The 23,333-nt window shown below is 39.1% G+C and overlaps 1 protein-coding gene across 1 annotated transcript in view; it reads right to left on the minus strand.

The window, feature by feature from the left end:
• Nucleotides 1–8,858: 8,858 nt before the first annotated feature.
• CLSTN2 (calsyntenin 2) overlaps nucleotides 8,859–23,333 on the minus strand; it is a 693,642-nt gene continuing 679,167 nt past the window's right edge. Inside the window, exons 11-17 of the mRNA XM_032797107.2 lie at nucleotides 23,129–23,277; nucleotides 21,148–21,371; nucleotides 19,053–19,223; nucleotides 18,222–18,367; nucleotides 11,138–11,261; nucleotides 10,342–10,526; nucleotides 8,859–9,544 (exon numbers count right to left, since the gene is read on the minus strand). Coding sequence (XP_032652998.1) covers nucleotides 9,341–9,544; nucleotides 10,342–10,526; nucleotides 11,138–11,261; nucleotides 18,222–18,367; nucleotides 19,053–19,223; nucleotides 21,148–21,371; nucleotides 23,129–23,277 — 1,203 coding nt within the window. The 3' untranslated portion in view covers nucleotides 8,859–9,340. The remainder of the gene's footprint in view (nucleotides 9,545–10,341; nucleotides 10,527–11,137; nucleotides 11,262–18,221; nucleotides 18,368–19,052; nucleotides 19,224–21,147; nucleotides 21,372–23,128; nucleotides 23,278–23,333) is intronic.

Genomic DNA, 23,333 nt, shown 5'->3' on the forward strand with positions numbered 1-23,333 from the left:
CACTCAGACACACACTCACTTCCTTGTTTTTGGCAGCATTTGTGCCTACTGTCCCCAGAAAAAAGTTTTTTCATCACACAACATACATAAATGCAAATTCATTCCTCTGTTTCTCCTCCCATACTTAGCAGACACACACACTCCAACATGTATGCAGTAAATAGAGCCCTTATATCTGCAGTTGGTAAACGTAAAACCTCTAAAGAAATCAGGAGAGTTAAAAAAAAGGTTTTTAGTTAACTTTGTTGTTAATGTGCATTTGCTACCAAGGTTTCAATAGCCCAAGTTTGTCTGGGTTATGGTTACTTTTTAGAGAGCATCAAATTACTTCAAAACAATTATTTCCCTTACAGTAATCAATAATATAAATATATAAAAATAATAATTATAATAATTAAGTTCACATGAGGTCTGTTCCAACACCTATTGAAGTCAACAGAAAGACTCCCTCCCAATAGATACCGTGTATGAGGTCCACGCAGAACCCACTTTTTCAATCTCTAGGACTCTTGCAAACTCTTGTAATCCCTGTATAAGAATGTTAACAAATCCTTGTGTAATTTTCTACTTGTTATATAACAGAAGCTTTACATAAGATGGTGGTGTGTTTTTTAAAGTATTTTCTGTGGTATCTTTCACCCTTAATTACAGTCAAGAACTTTGGGAACATGAACTGTTTTTATGCAATTTAGGCTCTATTAATTTCTGTGTTATTTTAGCAAAAATATTTCTCAGGTTTGATGGAATGTGCTGTAATAATAGCGGTTGTCTGTTGGACAACTCCGTCCAACAGGATGTCTTTCTGCCACTCACCAGTCAAAAAGGATCATGCCTCCAGCTAGTATGGTCTAAAAGAAGAGCTAAACCATTCCAGGATGCTGTTTCCTTTATTAAAATACTATAATATTCTACAGCAATAGTCCTAGCCCAGTCTGGCTTACAACTGTGTTCCTGCTGTGTTTACACTGTTAACTACAGGAAACATAGCAATTCTTAAAGAACACACTGGCTCCCTATTTATTTTTAGTGCAATTCAACGCACCAGTGCTGATTTGTGAAGCTCTATGCAGATTAGGCCTGGGCATAGAACTCAAGGTCAGCTGGGGGTTCTTTTGTTGTCAGTCCTTAGGCTACGTCTACACTGCACGATTATTTCGAAGTAGTTTAAACCGATATTATAAAACCGATGTTATAAAATCGGTTTTGCGCGTCCACAGTGCGATCACAAAATCGATTGCTTGCGTCCTGGTCATAGGCTACCATCGAGTTTAAGGAGCGGGTGCACTATGGGTAGCTGTTCCCTGACCAGCCTACCCATAGTGCCCACTTCCGTTGTTGAGGAGCACAGTAGCCTGATGGGGCAGAATAACATTTGCCGGGTGGTGCTGGGTACAGCCTCACCCCTCCTTTGTGAATGCAGTCAACAACCCTTTTGGCCGCTCTTTCGCGAGTGCATTGAGCAAGACGATGCGACGAGATGGCATAGCATAATCCTGTTCCCTTTTTTTTTCACGTGGGTGGTGGGGGAATAAACTGAGGAGCTGTTCCCTGAACCACACCAGACACTGGTTTTGAACTACACAAATGGGAGCTCAGCCAAGAATGCAAATAATTTCTAGAGACTGCTGTGGACTGTGGGATAGCTGGAGTCCTCAGTACCCCTCCCTCCCTCATGAGCGTCCATTTGAGTCCTGGCTGCTTCCCGTTACGCTTGTCACGCAGGCTGTGTATCCTGGAGTTTTATTCAAACGCTTTGGCATTTCGGTGTTCTGTAATGGAGCTGGATAACAGATTTGCTCTCCATACAGCGATCAGACCTAGTATCTCCCGTACGGTCATGCTGGACTCTTTTTCGATTCAGACTGCATCGCCAGCCGTGCTTGATCAGAGCTCCACGCTTGGACAAGCAGGAATGTAATCAAAAGTTCGCGGGGCTTTTCCTGTTTACCTGCCCGCGTGCATCCGAGTTCAGATTGCTGTCCAGAGCGCGTCAGTGCTGCACTGCTTGGGATGCGCCCCGGTAGCCAATAACGTCGATTTCCGTTCCACCACGAACCCTAATCCGAGTTATCACTATCGATTTAGCGCTACTTCTCTCGTTGGGAGGATTCCGAAATCGATTTAAGGAGGCAGTAAATCGATATTTAATGACGATGCATGTGCACAGATACAAGCGTTTAATCGTATAGTGTCGGCATTAAACCGATTAAGTCGCAGTGTAGACCTGGCCTATAAGACATGGATTTCCAGGGGCTAAAGGTTGAGGGGGGGTCCTCAGTGGAAAAGCAGTTGGATCTGGAACTTTATGATGTCTGATATGCAGAGCCAGAGTCTCTGGTGGACATTCAGGCTTTGGTGTACACTATATGATTTTATGAAATGTTCTAATGAGTGTGAATATAATTGTAATTGGAATATGTCTTCAGCAAAAGGTTCCTCTTTAAGTATCATTAACAAACTTATAATCTACTGATGCGATCATCCATTTGTATGAATGCATCATTCTGTAATCTGAAACTAGTAGTATAGAATATAACCTCGAGGGCCTACATGTAGTTTTATGCCAAAGTGTGGACCATTGATGGTGGTTTAGAATCTTGATGGCTCTGATCAGCTAAGATAATTGACTGTATATGGCTCTGTTTACTTGTACGTCTTATTCTATACAGGTGTGCTGGCAAGTGGGTAATGAAGTCTTGCAGTAACATGTGATCATGTCACCAGAACTGGAATCCATCTTTAACCTGGTGCTTTTCCATTTAGGAGGAGTGGAAACCCAGAGAGGGACAAAGGATTCTCACCTTGTGCAAAAGATATATAAGGGCTGCAGTCATGAGAAATCCCCTAGCTACCACCTAAGCTGGAAGAAGGACTGTACCAGGAAAAGGATTGGGCCCAGCCTAGAAGGAGGCTAGTCTGTAAAAAAGGCTTATTGGAACATCTGTGGGTGAGATTTACCTGCATTTAGTTTTGTGTTTTTTGTTGTTGTTTTTTTAAAACACCCCCTATATTAGGCTTAGACTAGCACGTTTTATTTTATTTTGCTTGATGATTTACTTTGTTCTGTCTGTTATTACTTGGAACCACTTAAATCCTACTTTTTGTATTTAATAAAATCACTTTTTACTTATTAATTAGCCCAGAGTACATATTAATACTGGGGGGGGGGAGGGACAAACAGCTGTGCATCTCTCTCTATTAGTATCATAGAAGGCAAACAATTCATCACTTTACCCTGTATAAGCTTATACAGATCTATTTGGGGGTATGGAACTCATTGGGAGCTGGGTATCTGAGTGCTGGAGACAGGAGCACTTCTTAAGTGGTTTTCAGTTAAGCCTGCAGCTGGTGGGGGACGTGACTCAGACTTAGACCTGTGTTTGGAGCAGGCAAGCATCTGGCTCAAACCAGGCAAGGTTCTGAAGTCCCAAGCCAGCAGGGAAAATGGGCTCAGAGGTAGTCCCAGTACATCAGGTGGCAGTCCTAAGGGGAGTTTCTGTGATCCAGCGGTTCATATCTTTCCCTTGGCCTTATCCTATGAAAGCAGCATGACTGTGAGGGTCTTACATAGTTTAGGGATGAGTAAAAATGTTGAAAGGGGTCAAAAGGTGAGGTATACTATCTTTAAATAGCATAGAGCAGTAAGATGTTATGGCCATCACTCAACTCTCTGACCAAGTCACAGTCAAAATGGACCCCTTCCAGGGCACAAAGAGTGCACCAAATGTCTACCCTCACCAGGGTCTTCAGTCCCATCTCTGAGCCCTTTAAATCCAGCCCTTTGCTCCATTTTCTAAAAGGGCCTTAACCTGTTCTTCTGACTTAGCCACCTGGCCAGTGATGAGGGGAACCCAGACTTGTCCACTACTCTGGGTTCCAACCCAGTGACCTTACAAACAGCAGCCACATAGTACTTCCTTTAATTAGCTGCTGCTGAATTCCTTGGATCTGGTCCTTTTACCTTCACCCTTTACCTGAGGTTTAAAGTTCTCAGGTCCACTCTCTCCCAGTCCCAGGTCCAGTAAATGCACCCCACAAAGATTCTTTGGACAGAGAGGAGCACTCTTCTTCACTCCTTCTGGCTCCAGCCTGGACTAAGCTGCTAACCCCTGCAGCTCCTTTTATCTGAGCCTGCTGAGATCTGATTGGCTGCTTCCATCAGTAGGCCCACAGGGCATGTAGTAGGACCAGAGTGCATTACTCTAAGGAATAATCAACAGTTATGCCAACTGGCCAAAGGTGCATCAATCCCAAAGTTTATCAGCTTGAATCTCCTACACTGAAGTGCACAGCAGTAAGAAATGAACCACTAGAGAGATGACTCAATATGTTGTAAAATGCATATGAATCTGCCACCATTAGTAACAGACAGAGTGAGTACTGTATTTCTAAAAAACTCCTATAACAGAAAGCTTACTTGTACCATGGTGGTTTACTTATCAGTTGCAATTATCTAATTATGAAATGCCTTAGCTGAGAAAGCTAAAATGAGAAATCACCAGGATTTCATCTGCTGTATAACTGGCAGAGGACAAATACCTAACTACACTTAAAGTGGTAAAGTACACACTATGACACCTTTATTTCCTATCCAAAGTTTAGTTCTCTTGCTGTTACTTCTGCCACATTGGCTCATTTTGGAAGGGGAGTGGAAAGCCACTATACAGAAACTATTAAAGGAAAAACATGACCCACAAAGGTGAAACAATTATAGTTGGAGAAACTAAGATGCTAATCAGGTTTTAGACATCAAGATTTACAGCACTCAGTTCCTTTCCCACAAATTTCCTACAAACTGGGTACATGAAAATTAAATTGTGCTACAAGGTTTACATTGTCATTTTCAATAAACATAAAACAAATGGCACTTAATCTAATTGCTTAATCTAATCAGCAATTATGTATTGTAGTAGGGAGGATGGGATTTCTACTGGCTTGTAGATTATCAAGACCTGTATTTCTCTTCTCTATAAACAGTCAAATGCTTTCCAGATGTGTTTAATTTTGGTGATCTATGGTATATGTCCCAGATATCATCATATGTTTGAATAAATGAATATTCAGAACACTAACATTTTCTTTTATTTACTACTAAGATTTAATGAACCCTTATTTGAACCGGTGTCAGCTGGTGCCATACATCTTGATATTGATCTCAACATCCATATGACTTTAGAATCACTTGTAGAAATCTAATACCTGTGGTACGGGTGGAAGTAAAAAATAAATCTGAGCTATTGACCATGAAAAGGAACATAAGCAGCAATATTAGTTCAGATAACACATTATACAACTGAACTGAATTTGCATTAGTAAATTTTGCAGCTTTTTCCAACCTGTGTCTATCCTCAAAATGTCAGAAGAGAAAAATGTAAGTATCTGTCTTAGGGCATTTCTAACACCCCATCCCCACAACAGCCAGATGCTATACAAGGAGGCCTCACTTTTGCAGTTTCAGATACTTTTGGGGCCCAATCCTGCTGCTTTTAATAAAGTAAAACTCTCATCTTAATAACATCAGTGTGAGTTTGGCTAAGTAAGGGTCAGAAGATTGGGTCCATTTTAACACTTGCTGGAAAATGAGGACTTGTGTGGCTTGATGGCCCAGATCTGTATTTGGAGTATGGGGATATCCCTCAGGCAGCCAGATTATTCAGGGGAGTGCAAAAGAGTAAGAATATTATACTGCCCTTTTAAGAGGTTATACAACACAGTTCCTACAGCAGGGGGTGGGGATTGGGCACCACATAGCTTCCTGAGTCTGAAGATTGCAGTTTTACCTGTCTTCTAATAGGAGATACATGGATGCTCCTTGTATACACTCTCCTCCCTTGTCGTGAACCTGTTCAGGTCTGAGTAGGATCTGGCCTTGAATGAAATATAGTCTCTAGTCCACCCTAGTCCATCAAAGTGATAAGCCTGAAGGTGAGGGGAAATATATTTAGAGATCTCTAAGGAAATGAAACAGAGAGCCTCTATTAAGAAATATTATATAGTACTTTTCATTAATCAACCAGGACAATTATGTAAATTTTAGTGTGTTGTAGAACTAGTTGAAATTTTTTAATCTAAGCATATTTTTGACAAAAAATACTTTTTCAATCAAAGTGATTCCCCCCCCCACACCTTTTAGGTGGAAAAAAATGGCAACTGAAAAAAAACAAAACAAAAACAATTCAGTAAAAATATTCTGGCTTTCATAAAGATTTTCTACCTTTGGGTGGAAAAAAATCTAGTTTTGGTTTCAGCAAAAGTGAAATATTTTAATTGAAAATGCTTTTTGAAAACTAAAACATTTTTGCTTTTTATTAATTAAAAAGAAAAAACTGTAGAAATGTTTAGGGAAAAAATGAAATAATGAAAAAAAAATCCTGTAAAAATACACTGTCATTTTACAATCTTTTCCAGTGTTTTGGGCCATTGCTGCAGAAAACTGTAGTGATGTTTTGCATGTGTGTGAGTTTTATAAAGGAATATCCAGTTCTCACCGAAATTTTGTAAAAATGACCCTCCTGATCATTTGAATGAAAAATGCTTCATAACCCGCTAAAATGATTAACCTAAAATAAGTACATTTTAGTGTATAGACTACAATTTGGTAAAACCAATATAGAGATAGCACAGGCTCTGCTTTCACTCATCTTACTTCTATAAATTAGACATATTTACAATATCGAATATAAATTTATTTGTTTGCTCCTTGTGTAATCTACCAGTATGATCTGAATAGATTTGCATCCAATAAACAAAATATAAATATTTAATGAATGTTCATATATTTTCAAGTTATGAATGTTACAAAATAATTAGACTATTAATATTGTAAATTGCTGTTTTCAAACACAAAAATGGTGAAAATTACTGACAAAAGTTGATTTTTAATTTTTCAATATAATTTTAATTTTGAGATTGATTTTAAATCTCTAATTTAAAGCTGTCTGAGCAGAAAGCTTTGTTTAGTTGTGGGCTGAAAAGAACCACAAATGAAAGGCCTGCTTCATATTATTGGGGGAAAAAAGGAATTATGCCTTTTTACCAGATTTCCTTATATCATACTCTGGAAGGAAGAAAACAATATATATATTTTAATAATGAGTTGTTTGTACATACGCCATCTACAATGCAAAACAGTGAGTGGCCTAAAAGATATCTTGCTATTCAAAAAAATTAGTGAGATTTAAAAATAAATTAGAGGACCAATCCGGCTGTTCTTACACCCTCAAGTAAATGGGACTGTAACACATGGGAAAAGTTCTGTACTGCCAACACCAAGCATTCAAAAATCATGAGTCAGGCTCCCCAAAATCGTGAGGTCAATCTAAAAACCATGATTTTACATAAATAAATAAATAAATTTGGGACTGTCTTCATTTACCTTCTAATTTTTTAAGCTTGTAGGGCCCACTTGAGTCACTTTTTTTGCAACCATAAGAGCTAGAACTTTGATTGTTTAAAAAAATGAAAGCTGAGATTTTCTGTATTCACATTACTGTAAGAGCTGGGACTTTAAGAAATATACCAAGTAGCGAGAGAGCTGGCAACCCTGAAAGTTATCCATATGAACCCAGGGTGAGTAAGGGTTGCCCCCTGCAGGATTAAGTGCCATTTCTGTGCATGGAGCCTATCAAAGAAAACATTTACACACATACATTTTTGTTCAGTTACACTCCATACTGTATGCTACTGAGCTTCTTGTGGGCACACAGGAGAAGATAGGGGATGACTCACTACGAAAGCAAAATCCAACAAACAAAAATCTAAAGAAAGAGAGGGTTGCAAACAGAGGTGAAAATTCACAGGGCAGAATTCACTGTGACGCCTGTTGGTTTGTCTGTTATACATTAAATCGTTACCCTAGGGAAGTGCTTACCTCATTTGTTATTCACGTCTTTTTGAAGATGCAAAGTATGTTTTAAAGGAGGGAGGAAAAAGAAAAACGATCTTAACCAGCATATTTTCGTGTACTTTTTCTTTCTGACAGTTTAGGAAAAAATATGCCTGCGTTAAAACTAATGTTTGCTCAAGCTCTAATTGTTCTTTTACTTCTTTTGGTTCAAGTGGATTTTTTTTTTCCTTGTTCCTGTGTAATTTTATAGACCCCCCTTTTTTTAAAATTAAAGGGTTCAGGAAAGAGGAGAAAAGGACAGTTGTAAAGGTGCAAGGAGAACTGGAGAGTCTTGGTTATGTCAGTTTTTTCCTGTGCCACTGTTTGGTTAGTAAAAGTATAGCAAAAATGAGGGACGATATTTTTATAGAAATAAGCCAGACAATTCCAGTAGACATCATTTAATCAGTCTTTCTACAGGCAGAGGGAACATTTCGCCAAGCTTTATTTCATTTTCTGATGCAAAATATAAGTACCTTTGTCTAAGTTCCAACCAGAGGCAACTGGTTAACTGGGGTTCATTGTTTTCTGTTCTGCCAATAAGATACTGCATCAAGATAATGATTTACAATGCAGATTACAAAAACCTGATTTTGCAGCAAGTTACTGAATCTGTGGCTAACGATCCAGCCCACAGGTTTCAGCTAATCAGTTGAATTAGAATTTTGTTTCACATAAAGATAACATTACTTAATCTGTGGGCAAGAAGATTTTTGAAAGTTAACAAGAAAGATTTCATTTTCTGCGGGGTTTTCATGATAGTAGTCAGGTTTCAATAGGTGGACTGGATAAAGGATTTTATCTGGCAAGGTTCATGACACATTAGCAGAGAATTGTATTACCCATTCCTATTCTCACATACACCCTACATGTGGTCTTAAATATCGTTCATGTGTAGCATGCAAATTATGTCTAAGAAGGCAAAAAAAAAAAAAAAAAAAAACAAGATGTGGTAAATGGCTTCAGCGACACCTGTAGCAGTAAACCTCTGCTCTTATTTGAAGGCAGATTTTTTTTAGACACACAATAAAATGAAGCCAAATGGCAACAGCATTATTAGGACCTACAGAAATAATTGTCATAACAAGCTGAAATCTCTCCTATATGAAAAAATAGCAAAGGCAAAACCTCTATGGATTGAGTGACAGGACTTTTATTGGATTATTTGGAACAGAAACTGGAAATTGAGGGAATAAATTGACAGACCAAGCTCCAGACTAGTGTCATTACCATAGAGGACATTAAAGTTGGTACCCTGTATTTCACAAGGCATTGTAAGGAAAGGGACAATTCTATCATAGCAACTGATACAACTATATCAATTTGGGCAATAGAACTATATCTATTTTAGGCAATAAATTCAAATCCTGTCAGTTAATTCATAGCCAGAGATTAACTTGACTCAGAAATAAATTGTATTGATGTTTACAAAAGGAGCAATTGGACTGGCAGGTTCTAGTAAGGGAGTGCTGAATCATCCCACTCCAACTGCTGTTGCCTGGTGGCATTCTGTTTGTCTCCCTCATTTCCAATTTCTTCTTCCTCCTCCTCTTCCTCCTCTTCTTCACTTTCACCTGATTCATCACTGGTCGTATCTTCCTCCTCCTCTTCCACTTCCTCCTCACTCTCCTCTTCTACGTGATGAGGCTCTTCATATTTCTACATTATGTTAGAAAATACAGAGAAGGAAAAGGACTTGTTATTAACCTAGCTAGGGGAACATAGAGCAACTGAACCAATAAATTAACACCTACTGTAACACCCATAAAAATGGATTGCTTCAGAAACTAATTGCTAATGTATTGAGAAAGCGCAATTTACATGGCTATTTGGTTATTAGGGGATATACAGAGTAGAGTAAAGTAGCAGGTAAATTCTAAAGCTTGAAGCTATTGTAAAAAAAAAAATGAAATATTGGTAAATGACTCATTGCTTAGCAAAGCTACCCATGGTTAGCTCATTTAACTTTTGATGATGTGTCAGTTTCTCTAGACAGGTGTTCAATTTTGTTGCTCATTTCTGAACCTCTGCTCTGGATTGCCCCTTGCCTTCAGTTTGTCAGTATTTGATACCAGCACATTTTAAAATGGATGAATTGCATTGTTGTAGGTGCTTTAAATTGCAAGTGTCTATGCTAGGCAGGAAATGATAGGGCAATGCTCCTTTCCCCCTTAAGCCAATTCTTCCCCATCCCATCAAATAACGATAATATACAGGATGACAAATAAAATAACAACAATAATAAAAAGCATAATAATAATTATTATTATTTGTATGTGCTAGATGCTGTACATACACATAGTAAGAGACAGACCCTGCCTTGAAGAGTGATCAAACAAAGTAGAAATTTAAATAAATCCATCTTTAAAGTGTTTTTAAAAAACAGTAACTAAGCAAGCTACCACCCAAAATACTAACTCCTGGAAGTGCCATGGCAATCCAGCTTTTTTGCGTACCTCCATGGGGTTGACAGTAATGGTTAGAGCAGAATCATCCCAATCCATTTCATTTTCTTTACTTCCTTCATTTTCCATAGAGCTGTGCTGATGAGAAGTCCGAATTCTGTAGATGCCCAAGGCTATGATGAAGACTAGTATGCTGACACAGATTATTATAACAATAGTAGCTACGCTTGGAACAACTGAAAAAAATAACGGAATCATTTTTCTACAGATTTACCTACACACCACTAAATACATTCTTTCCTTCTCTGTTCTTTCCTTATGCTGAGATTCTGCAACCTGCACGTTACTCATAATATTTCCTATAATTACATTGAGTGGTGGCAAATGGTATGAACAATGCAGAACAACTCAAAGTCATACCAACTGTCTATTGATGCCAGAAGGTTAAATTGTCCTTCATCCATATTGTTCCTTTCTGCTAAGAGACAAATATTCCCAGATATTCCCAGGAACACAATTAGAGAATTAACTTCATTTGTGAAAATAACTGATGTCTGGAATTCTGCCATTTGCCAGTTTTAATTTTTCAACTTTCTGGTCTCTGTATATTTTTTTTAAACAAAATCTGGGCACACACTTCCAGTAGTGTATTTTTTAACTAAAGCGCAACTCCTCACGAAGACAGAGGAGGACAATTGTTGCTTTCTCTTACACCTGTGCAATGACTTTTTTTGGGTAGCAGGGTATAAGCGCGGATTCTATGTCTTCATTGGTTGACTGAACTGAATCACAACAGAAACACAGACACCACCTAAAGTATTATGAGCAATTTCTGTATAGTTAATACCTGAGCCATGAATGCTGTTTATGCTTTCCTCTGGGTGATGGATAGACTGGAGAAACTGTGGTTGTATTGCCATGTGATTTACGTGCTCCATAAAATTAGAGTTGGAGTTGCGTAGGATATTAACCTGGAATAACAAAAGAAAAAGAAGTGATACTACAAAGTGCTGTAAATTCCAATACCATGCCTTCTGGTGTCTGAAACTGTGCTGCGAAGTTCATCAGACAAGAATATTATATAGATCTCAGTAAAAGATGCAAGTTCATTTTGTAGGCACTGGAGACAAGATCAAGAGTCTCCCAAGCCAGTTAACCTATCCTGGGTTATTGTATGGCTTGGCTGGGCCACTTTCTTATTGGTAGGTCTTGAACAGACTGGAAGAATAAAGATGCTGTCTCTCTCTTCTTTACCTGTATGAACCAGCTCTCTCTCTCTTTGTTCATCTTTCTATCATAAGTTACATGCACTATTGAAGTCACTAAGAGTTTTATCATTGTCTTTAACAGGAGCAGGTCTGGACATTTGTAGAGCCCTGATGCCATCTGCTCAGACCAAATATTTCCCTCTTCATCCAATTTCTCTATGCATATTGTCACTTCCTTTTTTATGCTACTATAAGATGCATTTTCTTAGCAAGTTGTGGTTTCAAAACTTCAGATAAAATAGATGTCAGTCTAGATCTAGTTTTGTGGCTGAAGCCCATATTTAGTAACTGCTTGCTTTTATTCATTTTTCTCTAGGTTCACTTCTTACTTAGCTATCTTTAGGATGTCTGTTTTAAATAAAGTTCACTCGGAAAAATGACCATGTAAAAATGGCACCCAGTTATTCAGGCTGTTCCCTGAATGTATTCAGTTTTATATCTACTGACATTAGTGACTGATACATTTTATTACTCTTGCTTCTGTTAACACAATACAGCCATGCCAGCTGTGGGAGAGTGGGCTGAATTCTATTTTGGCTCATGTATTAGCATAATTGTTAATTAAGTTGCAAAGGCATGGTCAAATTCAGCCTTCATTTATTACAGGTAATGGGGTTAGGCACAGAAGAAACTGTAGAGAATCTGGCCTAGAAAATCTTTATGGAGATGATCAATGAGCCAGGAGAACAAAGTTTAATTTTCAAAACCCGGGTTACATTCACAGGGCCAGCAATTAGACTCAACATTTTGACTTGTAAACCAAGACAAATTGTTCTGAAAATCATTGAGACCCCAACACAGAATTTTCCAATGACATATTTAAAGCTAATTTCCACAGTGCAACTGCACTTGAAAAGTGTCCAGACGAAAACCTAAATAATCACCAACATGGTGCTCAAGAAAGTGTTTCACAAATGTAAGTATTCATGGCAGTCCATGATACTTGTCTTCCTCTTTCTTGCCTGAAAATGAGATATGAGCCCAAGTTAACAATTTTTCAACACTGAGTAGGATGAGCAATATATCCAAATATTGATTATATGTTCCATTTAGCCATGGCAAATAGCATCCTTTGTAGTAAGTCCCCAGGTTTTAGAAAGAACAAAGATTTTTCTCACATGACAGCACATGTTGTACATGAAAAATTCTATCTGTTTCCTCCCAGAGAACACACTTCTGTAAAGGTTCCTTCAAAGGAAGGAAGGAAAGAATGAATGTAATTCATAGCACAAAGCAACTTCGCTAATCCCTTCTTTTCTCATAGTCCATATAAATACCAATAATAGGTCAGGAGGAAAGCTGAGAAAGGAAAGCAAAAGGCAGAGCAAAGGTGACAGGAATTTGTTTTTTTTCCAGCCCTCATGCATGCATTTAAAAAAAATTAATTCACTAATTTATTTTTAAGGACCTAATTATAGGATTTCTGGGCCTGGTCCTCTACTGATTTGCAGTATGTCCAGTGATTTACACCTGTGCAAACTGGATATAAAATGTTATCAATGCCAAAAAAGTCACTCTGCAACAAGATGCACTCACCCTTTAATGAAACTACAGGCTCAACACAACATACTTCTACTTTTATCCCCAGAACAAGAGAATTCTGGGAAAGGAAGCACCGAGATGAATTCTGGGAATTGTAATTTGGACAGAATATAACAGGCAGTCTTTCCACACTCAGTGTGAGAAAGAGATATGGAGCGAGGCAGGGAGGGTAGCATGCTGGGGAGATTCAGCAGAAATTGGTGAAACTAGCAGTTTAGAAGGGGCGATGGAAGCAGTCTAAAAGAGGTGGGTGGATAAAAGCATAAAGAACCCAAGGGAGATAGGAGTTCTGTGACTTTTGCAAAGAGACTTGAGGTGGACAGAGGCAGAGGATGATACTCAAGGGTTATGAAGTACACACAGAGGGGTACTATTACAAATATCCAGGTCCCAGCTGGAAAATCAAGGGATTACCAGAGTGAAAGAAGAGGCTGTGGGCAAAGGGAATATACAAAGAACAGGGCACTAACCGATTGATAACTTACTGATTTGGAGCCCACCACTGTAGCTTCCAGACAGTGAGAGCACTCCCTGGCTTCAGTTCCCTGCAACGTGAGAGGGGAAGAATGGTAGACTCTCAAAGAAGGCCTGTGGCTCAAAAGGAGAGGCTGGATGAAGTCTACTACATTCCAGAGAATGGAAAGATGGACAGAAAAGCTCATGACCCAGAAATAGGACTGCGTGGAGCTTTTGTGTTGGTTTTTAATTTGGACTCTTGTTTGGGACTTCAGTTACCTCAGGAGATATGGAATCTTTCTGAGTTAGCTGGAGGACTTAATTTAATCATTGTACCAGCTCAGAGAGAAACTGAGGCATGGCTAGGAAAGGGAAACAGATGCAGTAACCACAATTATAATAGGATACCTCTGACCAAAAACACCAGTCCTTATTGTGTTCCTCCCTCCCCTCAAAAGCCTGAATAAATATGCCTTGTAGAGTGACCTAAAGGGAAACAAATATGGGCTACTTCAGATGAACGGTGGGTGTTAGTTGCAATTTAAGGCCCCTTATGAAAAATATCAGATAGATCCCTTTCATTTATACTGTGTGCGCTCCAGCTCTTTAATCTCCACTGACCAACTGTAGCTCTATTGTGCAAGAAGAGAGGCAGTCTCATGCCATTCAAGATCAATGTCAATACTTTAATTTCCTTCCAGAAACCAAGAGATATCTATTGCAAATCATGGTGCAGAATTATCCTGTGCACTAGCTTTGCCTCCAGTTTCGCTGAAGGTGTAGCTCCAATGCTGACTGTATTGCAGTAATCCAATCTTGAGATGATATGGCCATGGATAACCACAAAGTCTGTCTCCCACCAGTAAGGGCACATTCTCCTGACCAAGTTGAAAAACGACCTTGCTAGACATGTTATATTGCTGTTTAGCAGCAGCTGGGGATCCAGTAATTCCCGCAAATTCCAAATTCTATTTAAAAAAAATAGGCATACAACATGAATAAGAAGGCCAGGTATAATCCTTGTTCTAACGTCCAACAGCTTCCCCAACCTACCAATAGTAACTCAGTTAGCTGGCTGTTACCCATGCTCCTTTGGCAGAGGATGCGACAGTCAAGAGCTGCTGCTGTTCTTAACTGAGAATCTGGATGCATGGAGAGGTGAAATGTTCAGGAAGCAGCACAGATATGCTTAAAGAGAAGTGTTGAAGCAGTTCAGTGTCTGTGAGAAAAGCACTTGAGAAGCTCTTGAGAAGCTTTTGAGAAGAGGTGAAGCTGTAAACTCAGCCAGACTTGATAAAAGGAGAAAAACAGAATATAAGCACAGCAGCAGCCAGAATTTGCCACATTTTCTAAATGCAGGATTTCATAAGAGCTTAAAAATTAAAAAGAAACTATGCCAATTTTGCCATGAGCTGAAATAAATGAAGTTCTCCATGGCATTAAAACAGCCATACAAAGGAGACACTGGAGAACCATGTAACTGGTTGATTAGATGAACACATGGGAGCATCCTGCAGCATATTCTGCCATAGCAACCCACTGTCAGGCTAAACAGGCATTCAGAATTTCAATAGAGAGGACCCATTCCAAAGACATAAGGAAGAGAATGGGACAGTCATTCCACGAAATGGGAGATAAGCAGTGAGCGGAAATGATTTCAAGTGTACAGCTCTTCTGGAATTACTCCCAGCTGTTGCCCCAGTCAGTCTGGGTGACAGTGGAGCAAACAACCGGTCAGTCACCAGCTGAACAGCTCACTTATGTGTGAATTAAGTGTCTCTAGGTCCAGTTTTGGTATGCAACCTCCAACTCCATAGCTGAAATTTTTGCTAGTAATTTTGACTCCCTAATCAGTTGTGGGCACAATTTGTTCCATTTCTACATTTAACAGATTTATGGGTCCAAAAGCAGGAGCAACTGTTTGTAGGTGAAAAAATATGTACTCAAAACTGGAATGAATTATTTTTAAAGTATTGACCTTTGCCATAATACTGTCTATTTTATAGGTATAATTTGAGATCCTAATGTGGGAAAACAAAAATGGAAATACCCAGCCCTGGAACAGCTATGAATTACATCTGTAACTGTCTAACAAAGATGTATCTTTCAAAGTGCATGAAGTCAAAACCCAAAGGTTCAAAAAATATGCATTTTAGAAGGGGAAAGGATCAAATAGAGTGAACTGGTCCAATGCAGCTGCTAGTGTAATTCATATTATCTCTATTAAAACAGATTTTGAGTTATTAAAATGCAATATTTTTGTTGGCAGGATTGGACTTCTGTGAAATTCATACCAAGGACTACTGCCTCCATTTGTAGTAGATAAACCTGGATGTACATGTGAGCAGAACCTATTCTACAATCTTATTAACCCAATTCCAGTTCCTAATGAACAGGTAGCCATATATGTTACAAGTCGCCATATCAGATTGGAGCTGAGGTTCAGCGGGCCTTATATTCAGATTCTAGCAATCTCTAACACCTGGCCTTATATTCAGACTCTAGCAATCTCTAATACCTGATCAAAACATGCAGAAAAGCACCACCACAATTGGCACCTGGGTTCGGACTAAGGACAATTAAATTAGCACAGAAAATGAGCAAAATTGTGAAGGTCTGGCTTGAGCCTCATTCCTGGGATAAGGTAAGGAGGCTTGCACTGCCCCAGCCTATACTGCGCTTGCTTTGTGCCTCTACAGAGAACTTAAGCCCTGAGATATCAATCTGGCATATTATACCGGCATGGACTTCACTTTAAAGAAAAAAATTGTAAACTAGAACAGATGCTGGTGGTGTTGAGTGTTAGGATATAGATATTCAGGTCTGTCTGCAAAGGCCTATAACTTTAAGAATTTAGGTATATTCTTATCACTTAGCTAGTTATAGAGGTACAAAACAAGAATCAAAATCCGTCTGCCTGCTTATAGGCCTTCTCCCACAATGATAGTCTAAGGCCTTGTTCTTAGGCTAAGGTCTTTGGCTACTCAGCAGAGGCAGCCATAAGCTGGGAAGCGAATGGTCATGTCCTCACCAGTCACACTGAAATGAGGCAGCTTTGGGCTGTTAAAAAGGTGATCCAATATATCACCTCCAGAGAAAGGGAAGAGCCTAGAAGATTTAAAGAAAATTTAGTTTGATAGCATCCTGTCTGGCAAGAACTCACTTATCAATAGCCGGGGTGTGAAATCCTCATTTCTTTGTTCTATCACTGTAGTCTCCATTTCCCTATTGTTTGTCTGTATAATCTCTGTCTGGTTCTGTGATTGTTTCTGTCTGCTGTATAATAAATTTTGTTGGGTGTAAACCAATTAAGGTGGTAGGATATAACTGATTAGATAATATGTTACAATATGTTAGGATTGATTAGTTAAATTTCAGTAAAATTATTGGTTAAGGTATAGCTAAGCAGAACTCAAGTTTTACTATATAGTCTGCGGTCAATCAGAAAGTGAAGGGGGGAAATGGGAACAGGGAATGGGGGTGGGGGAATTGGAATCATGTTTTTCTGGGGAGGGGAATGGGAACAAGGAATAGGAACAGGGACACTGGCAAGGCTCTGTGGTGTCTGAGCTGGGAAGAGGGACACTAAGGAAGGAAATTGGAATCATACTTGCTGGAAGTTCAACCCAATAAACATCAAATTGTTTGTACCTTTGGACTTGGGGTATTGTTGCTGTCTGTTAATGCCAAAAGGACCAGGGGAGTGAGTGGGTGAAGGAATAAGCCCCCTAACATTGAGTGAGGTCTTTGAAGTAATGCTGCATACAAGAATGAAAAGGACTTTCTTTGTCATGGTGGAACAGCATGCTCATTACTAGGTGATTTCTGGAGACACCTGCACTATTTCACACTGCTGTGCATAGGAAGCAACAGTGTTCTGCCTCATTTGCCTGAGACAAAAATATGTGGACTCTCTGCTTTATATGCAATTATCTAATTGTGACTGACTATGTGTGAGCAACAAATGCTGTAGAACAGAGTATTGATCCTGAGGTTGAAAGATGCAGTACATCTGATGTGTTAGATTATGATAGTGAAGATCCTCTATAAAAAAATTGCATTGAACCCTAGCCTCATACTGACTAAGGAGGTGCAAACTAATCTGGAATGATTTCCTACTGATGAAGAATACATCATTTCACTTTCCCCAAGTGGGCAACACTTGGTGGCACACAAAAAAACAGTGTTGACAAAAAAAGAAACCACAAGTGAAGTTGGAAAGCAATGAGCTTGCAACGTGGTGCTTTCAAGCAGGAGTATAATAGTTGGGACATAGATTGGAGCTTGAATGTGGAAGACAGTTCATGGAAAAGGTAAGGATGACCTACACCTCAACTGTGCATGGGAAAGAATGTGGTTTTGTATATTAGTATCAAGTGAGAGTTCATCTTGTCATTACATATCACTGAGTAGGCTAGACAGAGCAACGTCCATTCAGTATTCCCAGCTAGAGAGGTCAGTCTTTCACTTTCTATGGCATATGACATATGTAGAAGTTTTCCTCTCCTAAGTTACTACTACTCTTTCATTATAGCACGCATAATGTGCTAGGTACTGTCCAAATATAGGAACACTCAGTCCCTGCTCTGAAGGATGAGAGAAGAAATGTAGCTCATCAATAGCAGAGGGAAAGTTTTGGTAAAAATGCATCTTTTCATTACTCACCTCCAAGTCAAAGTCATTACTGGTGTATCGGCCATTCAGCTCTGAGCACTTGATCCTAAACTTTCTGTCAAAGATGTTGAAAGTGTGCCAATTGCGATATCGAACCTGTCGAAGCACCAGTTCATAGTTTCTCATTGTGTCCACACCTGAAGCAGTAACACAACATGAATAAATACCAAAAGATGCTTAAGAGGCAAGCATTGTAGAAACCTTTTTGTGTTTACTACAAGAGTACTGAACAGGGAAATCACATGTTCTAAATAATAAAATGAAGTGGATAGAACAATCTGAATTTGTCAAAGATTCCAGTTCATATCAAGTTAAGTGAGCAATGTTAGGACTTCAGGAACTGTAACAAAAAAATCCATTATTTTCATACTAGAGAAAAAATATACAGACATGGCACTAATAATTTAGTTACTTCAAAAATTACAGTATAGCCTTCAGTGGGTCAGGAACTGATCAGCACTTGTGTGAGAACACTAAGGAACTCCCTCACGGACATATGCCATATAAGGGCTTGTCAAAGGGAGAATATGTTCTGTGTCCCCATATGCTCTTGGGGGTTCACATTACCAATTGGGGCTATAAAAGTGGGGCTATGGCCATGCTGACTCCTACAGGATGAACCAGCTACCCGGTGGATCAGGTTTCCATCTGGGAGCTGAGATGGAATTGCTCTTTGTTGAGGCACAATCCCTTATTGAGCTTCCTCCGGTTAGTGTGGCTCAGGTCTGCTCTGTCCCTAACACAGAGTGGTACCTTCAAGGCAAAAACCTAGCCCTTTCTTTTTAAGAATGTAATTAAAATGTAAATAGCTCATTAGCATACCATAGATAGAATACCCTGCTGTGGAGTTGGTGGCATCTAGATGTTTTCCTTGAAGCTCCTTACGATCCAGTTCTAAACACTCCTGTCTGGGATCTAGTTCCACACCAATGACCAAAATGTCACAGAAATCCAAGTTGTGAACCATTTCCTCTAACACAACTGGCTTATGGACTGTAAACACAAGGAATAGACCATACAGAAATAAGAAACAAAATCCGAGAAAACACAGTCACAAAACAGATTTATACTCTAACCTGGTTTGCACCGTGTTGTCAGCTTCCAAAGGGAATGGCTGAATAGTTCTAAGCATGTATTAAACATTGACGACTGACTACACATGCAAGTCAAAAGCAAGAAATCTCCAATACTCAGATGTGATTATCAGGGGCATATAAGTACTTCGATGAATCCAAAATATAGCAAGCCATAATATATGTCAGGAAATACAACACTGAAACATGATTTGGATGTAAATTCACAGCTTAACAATTTTGCTTTTCAATACTGTATTGACATCAGCCTAGTACTACTTCATTCAGTACATTATTATATGTGGCAAGGAGCTGTGAACATAAATCTTTTTTTCTGTGATTGCATGATTCTTTCAATTATTCTATGGCCCATAAAGAATTTTGCATTAGAGAGGATGCTATACTAATCTATCCAAGAACTAGCATAGTCATAAACTGGAATATCAAATGATCACGCATTTTCCCAGCTCAAAGTAATTGAGTTGTAAACTGACTGTCTTCCAGTGAGGAGTATAAAATCTATCCTGTCTCAGAAGAGAGAGTCAGATGCATATTTAATATTTTAATTCTCTGGTCCTCTTGGTACAAAGCGGCTGGAACACTGGCTTAACTGGCTCCCTGTGGATACCCTTTGCGTAATAGAAATTGCTGGAATCACAGCAACTATCACCTCTTTTCAGGCTCCCAATTTAGAGGGCACTCCCAGGAGGAAGGGATTAAAGTCAGAACCACCCTATTCCCTGGTAATCTTCAACTGCTGGAATAGCCGATGAGGACTGTGGATTAGCAAAATAACTAAAATGTACAAATGCAAAACCAATTAAAATCAATGACTTAAAACAAAGTTTCCTTCTTGTTGATTTAAATTACCATTAAAATTGGTGATTTTAATTGCTTTGATTTAAATCAATCTGTCCTGTTTAGGACTAGATTTTCAATGGTAATTCAGTGCCTAAAGATGCAAATACACTCCTAGAGGGATTTTCAAAACCATTTATGCACTTAACTCCCAGTGGGAGTTAGGCACCTAAATACTTTTGAAAATCCCAATGATCACCTAAATACATTTAAAAATCAGGCCCTTAGGCATTTTTACTCATAATGCACAGGGACATGAATGAAATTTCAGAGTTCCTAACATGCAAAATGAATGATCATCTCTTTTCTGAACAGGTATCCTTTTACGTATTACATTGCATGCAGTGCACACTATGCTCTCCAAAAGACAGAAAGTATTCTAGATCAGATATAGTTTAAGGCAACTGAATTAGAATTGTTAGAGAAAAAATGCTTTAGGGAACCAGTGCTCCTAAACCAGTATATTATTAGCAATTTCAGCTTTTCTGAGAGATGTACAAATAGTGGCCTATTATTCTGGTCTGAGAAATGTACCTGAGTATGATTTCTAAAAAATCTGGTTAATGACTTTAATTAAACTTCACAACAGCAGCCAAAAGGAAGCCTCTTTTTAAAACAATTTTTGGTGATGCCTTTTTGATATTTCCTAATGTTTGCCTATCACTGAAAAGGTCAGGATATTTCATGTTAACTTCGTTAAGCACCTCTAATAAGAAGTAGGCTCTTCAAAAGCAGGATGTAAAAAAAAATAATTAAATGGTTTAGAGAAACTGTACTTAATGAACATACACACAGTAGCCCTGTAAACTTGTGCCTGAGGATCTGTCTGTTTCAAAAAATGTTTGAAATACACATTAAAATAGTCTCAATCCTAAATTGTCAGCTCTCTGGGAAAGAGACCATCTGTGTTATTTCTGTGTACTATATCTTGTACAATAAGGCCTTAATTCTTGCTTCGGGCAAATGTGGAAAACAAATGCACAAACCTCCATCATTTTCTTTAAAGTCCACAGAATGTTCCACTTTGGTGACTGTGCTGACAATTCTGATATCTGGTAACAGAGTCACTCCCCTTTCACTTTCAAATTGCGTAGCTGGTCTAGCAAAGTGGTCCATTCCACTTATTGTGATCTTGGGCTCATTGGCCTGAAACACCATTACATAGGCATCTATATCTGGGATGTTAATGCAGACATCTTCACCAAAACACCTGAAAAATATATAGTATTCTTTAATTGCATGGAATAGTTGTTAGGTGAAATTCTTCCCTTGCTAGAGGCATGCAGTATAAAGCACGCTAGCTTGGCTACCTCACCCACTCTTTCTGTGCATGTTTCTGTCGTCGCTCTCTTTTGCCCAATGCCCAAATAATTAATTTGCGTGTGTATTTCTCCTTGTTATTTAAGCTGCCTTTGCCCCCAGATAAGTCCATTTCATACTGTGATCCAGCAGTACACATGCACATCTTTCTGTACTCTTACTGCCATGTGTAAAACTTAGCAATGGTACTAAGAGTTCTAGGTTGCAAAGTCCACATGGGCCTATATGCAAATGTTCACAATTACTGGAATTACCGTTGACTAGTTTAACACCTCAGTGGCACGTGCAATCATTAGTAAGGTCAGTATGTAAGTAACATTTAGACACTTAATTAGCATTTAACAAAAAAAGAGTCAATGATTAAAAATTAAAGTTAATTAGATAGCAACTAAACATTGTAAGCCTAACATTAGAGACCCACATTGATATAACAGTTTTGTTAAATGTGAATCAAGAACCTAACCATCCAATTAAATTGAATGCATCATGGGCTCAGCGCTGCATTTCCTGAACACCAACAACTCCAACTGAAGTCACTGTGTACAAGGAAGGGAAGACTGGTCCTTTACCATGGAGAAATGTTATCATTGTTTCTTACGCTACACTGTGATAGTTGTATGAAAATAGTAGGACACAGTAATTTCTATTTTGTCCAAGATGCCACAATTTTACAGTGATTGTGGCCCTATCACAATATAGGCAAAGGCTATTTCTAGCAGAGAGGCATTGCCCCTGTAGATGTACCCTCTATTCATTATAAAAGGCTGATTTAAAAAGTTATGGCTTTTATGTCAGAAGAAACCTTAATCAACTGGACAAATGGGAATAAGTACTCTATTGACCTTCAACTGACGTATAACCAGGAGCGGCGCCAGGGTTTCTGACTCCCTAGGCGGACGGCCGTTTCGCCGCCCCCCACAGCTCTGGTGGAGCTGCCGCAGTAGTGCTGGCGGGTGGTCCACTGGTCTAAAGGCTCTGGTGGACCTGCCCCAGGCATGACTGCAGTAGGTCCACCGGAGCCTTTAGACCAGTGCACCGTCCGCCAGCACGACTGCGGCAGCTCCACCAGAGCTGCCACAGCAGCGGACCGTCCAACGGCACGATTGCGGTAGGTCCCCTGGAGCTGCCTGCCGCCCCCCCAGCAAAATACCGCCCCCCAAAAATTCTGACACCCTTGGCCATTGCCTAGGTCACCTAAATGGTAGCGCCGGCCCTGCATATAACACACACGCAGACTCTTCAATATAGACCAAATGCTTCACAAATGGTACACAACTAGCTCAGTGGTTTGAGCATTGGCCTGCTAAATGCAGGGTTGTGAGTTCAGTCCTTAAGGGGGCCATTTGGAGATTGGTCCTGCATTGAGCAGGGGGTTGGACTAGATGATCTCCTGAGGTCCCTTCCAACCTTAATAATCTATGCTTCTAACTAAATTAAATTTACAAGAAAGATACCACGAAAGCAAAACATAAGAAACCCACAAAGTAATTAAGTACAAAAGCAAATGTAACTCATGCCTTATGCTTGATAATTTAAAGGTACAGTTTATCAACATATTTTAATTCAAATTCTATTTTTATATTTCCAAAAAAAATAACTTATTTAAAAATATAACTAATCTAATCAGTTTAACTGAATGTAACTTACTGGACTTTAGATGAGACTTTAAGACGCCGTACGCCCGCGGTAGGGAACTGTCTGGAGTTGATATATGAGACCTTTTGGAGAGCTTGATTTATATTCTCAATATCATCTCCTTCCATGACAAGGACTGACTGGGAAGGGTTGAAGTGATACTGGGGAAAATGCACATAATTAGTATTTAGGGCAACAGGTAGATAATATACTTCTA

This window comes from Chelonoidis abingdonii, chromosome 8 (genome assembly GCF_003597395.2).
Source record: "Chelonoidis abingdonii isolate Lonesome George chromosome 8, CheloAbing_2.0, whole genome shotgun sequence".
In the NCBI taxonomy this organism is placed as follows: Eukaryota; Metazoa; Chordata; order Testudines; family Testudinidae; genus Chelonoidis; species Chelonoidis abingdonii.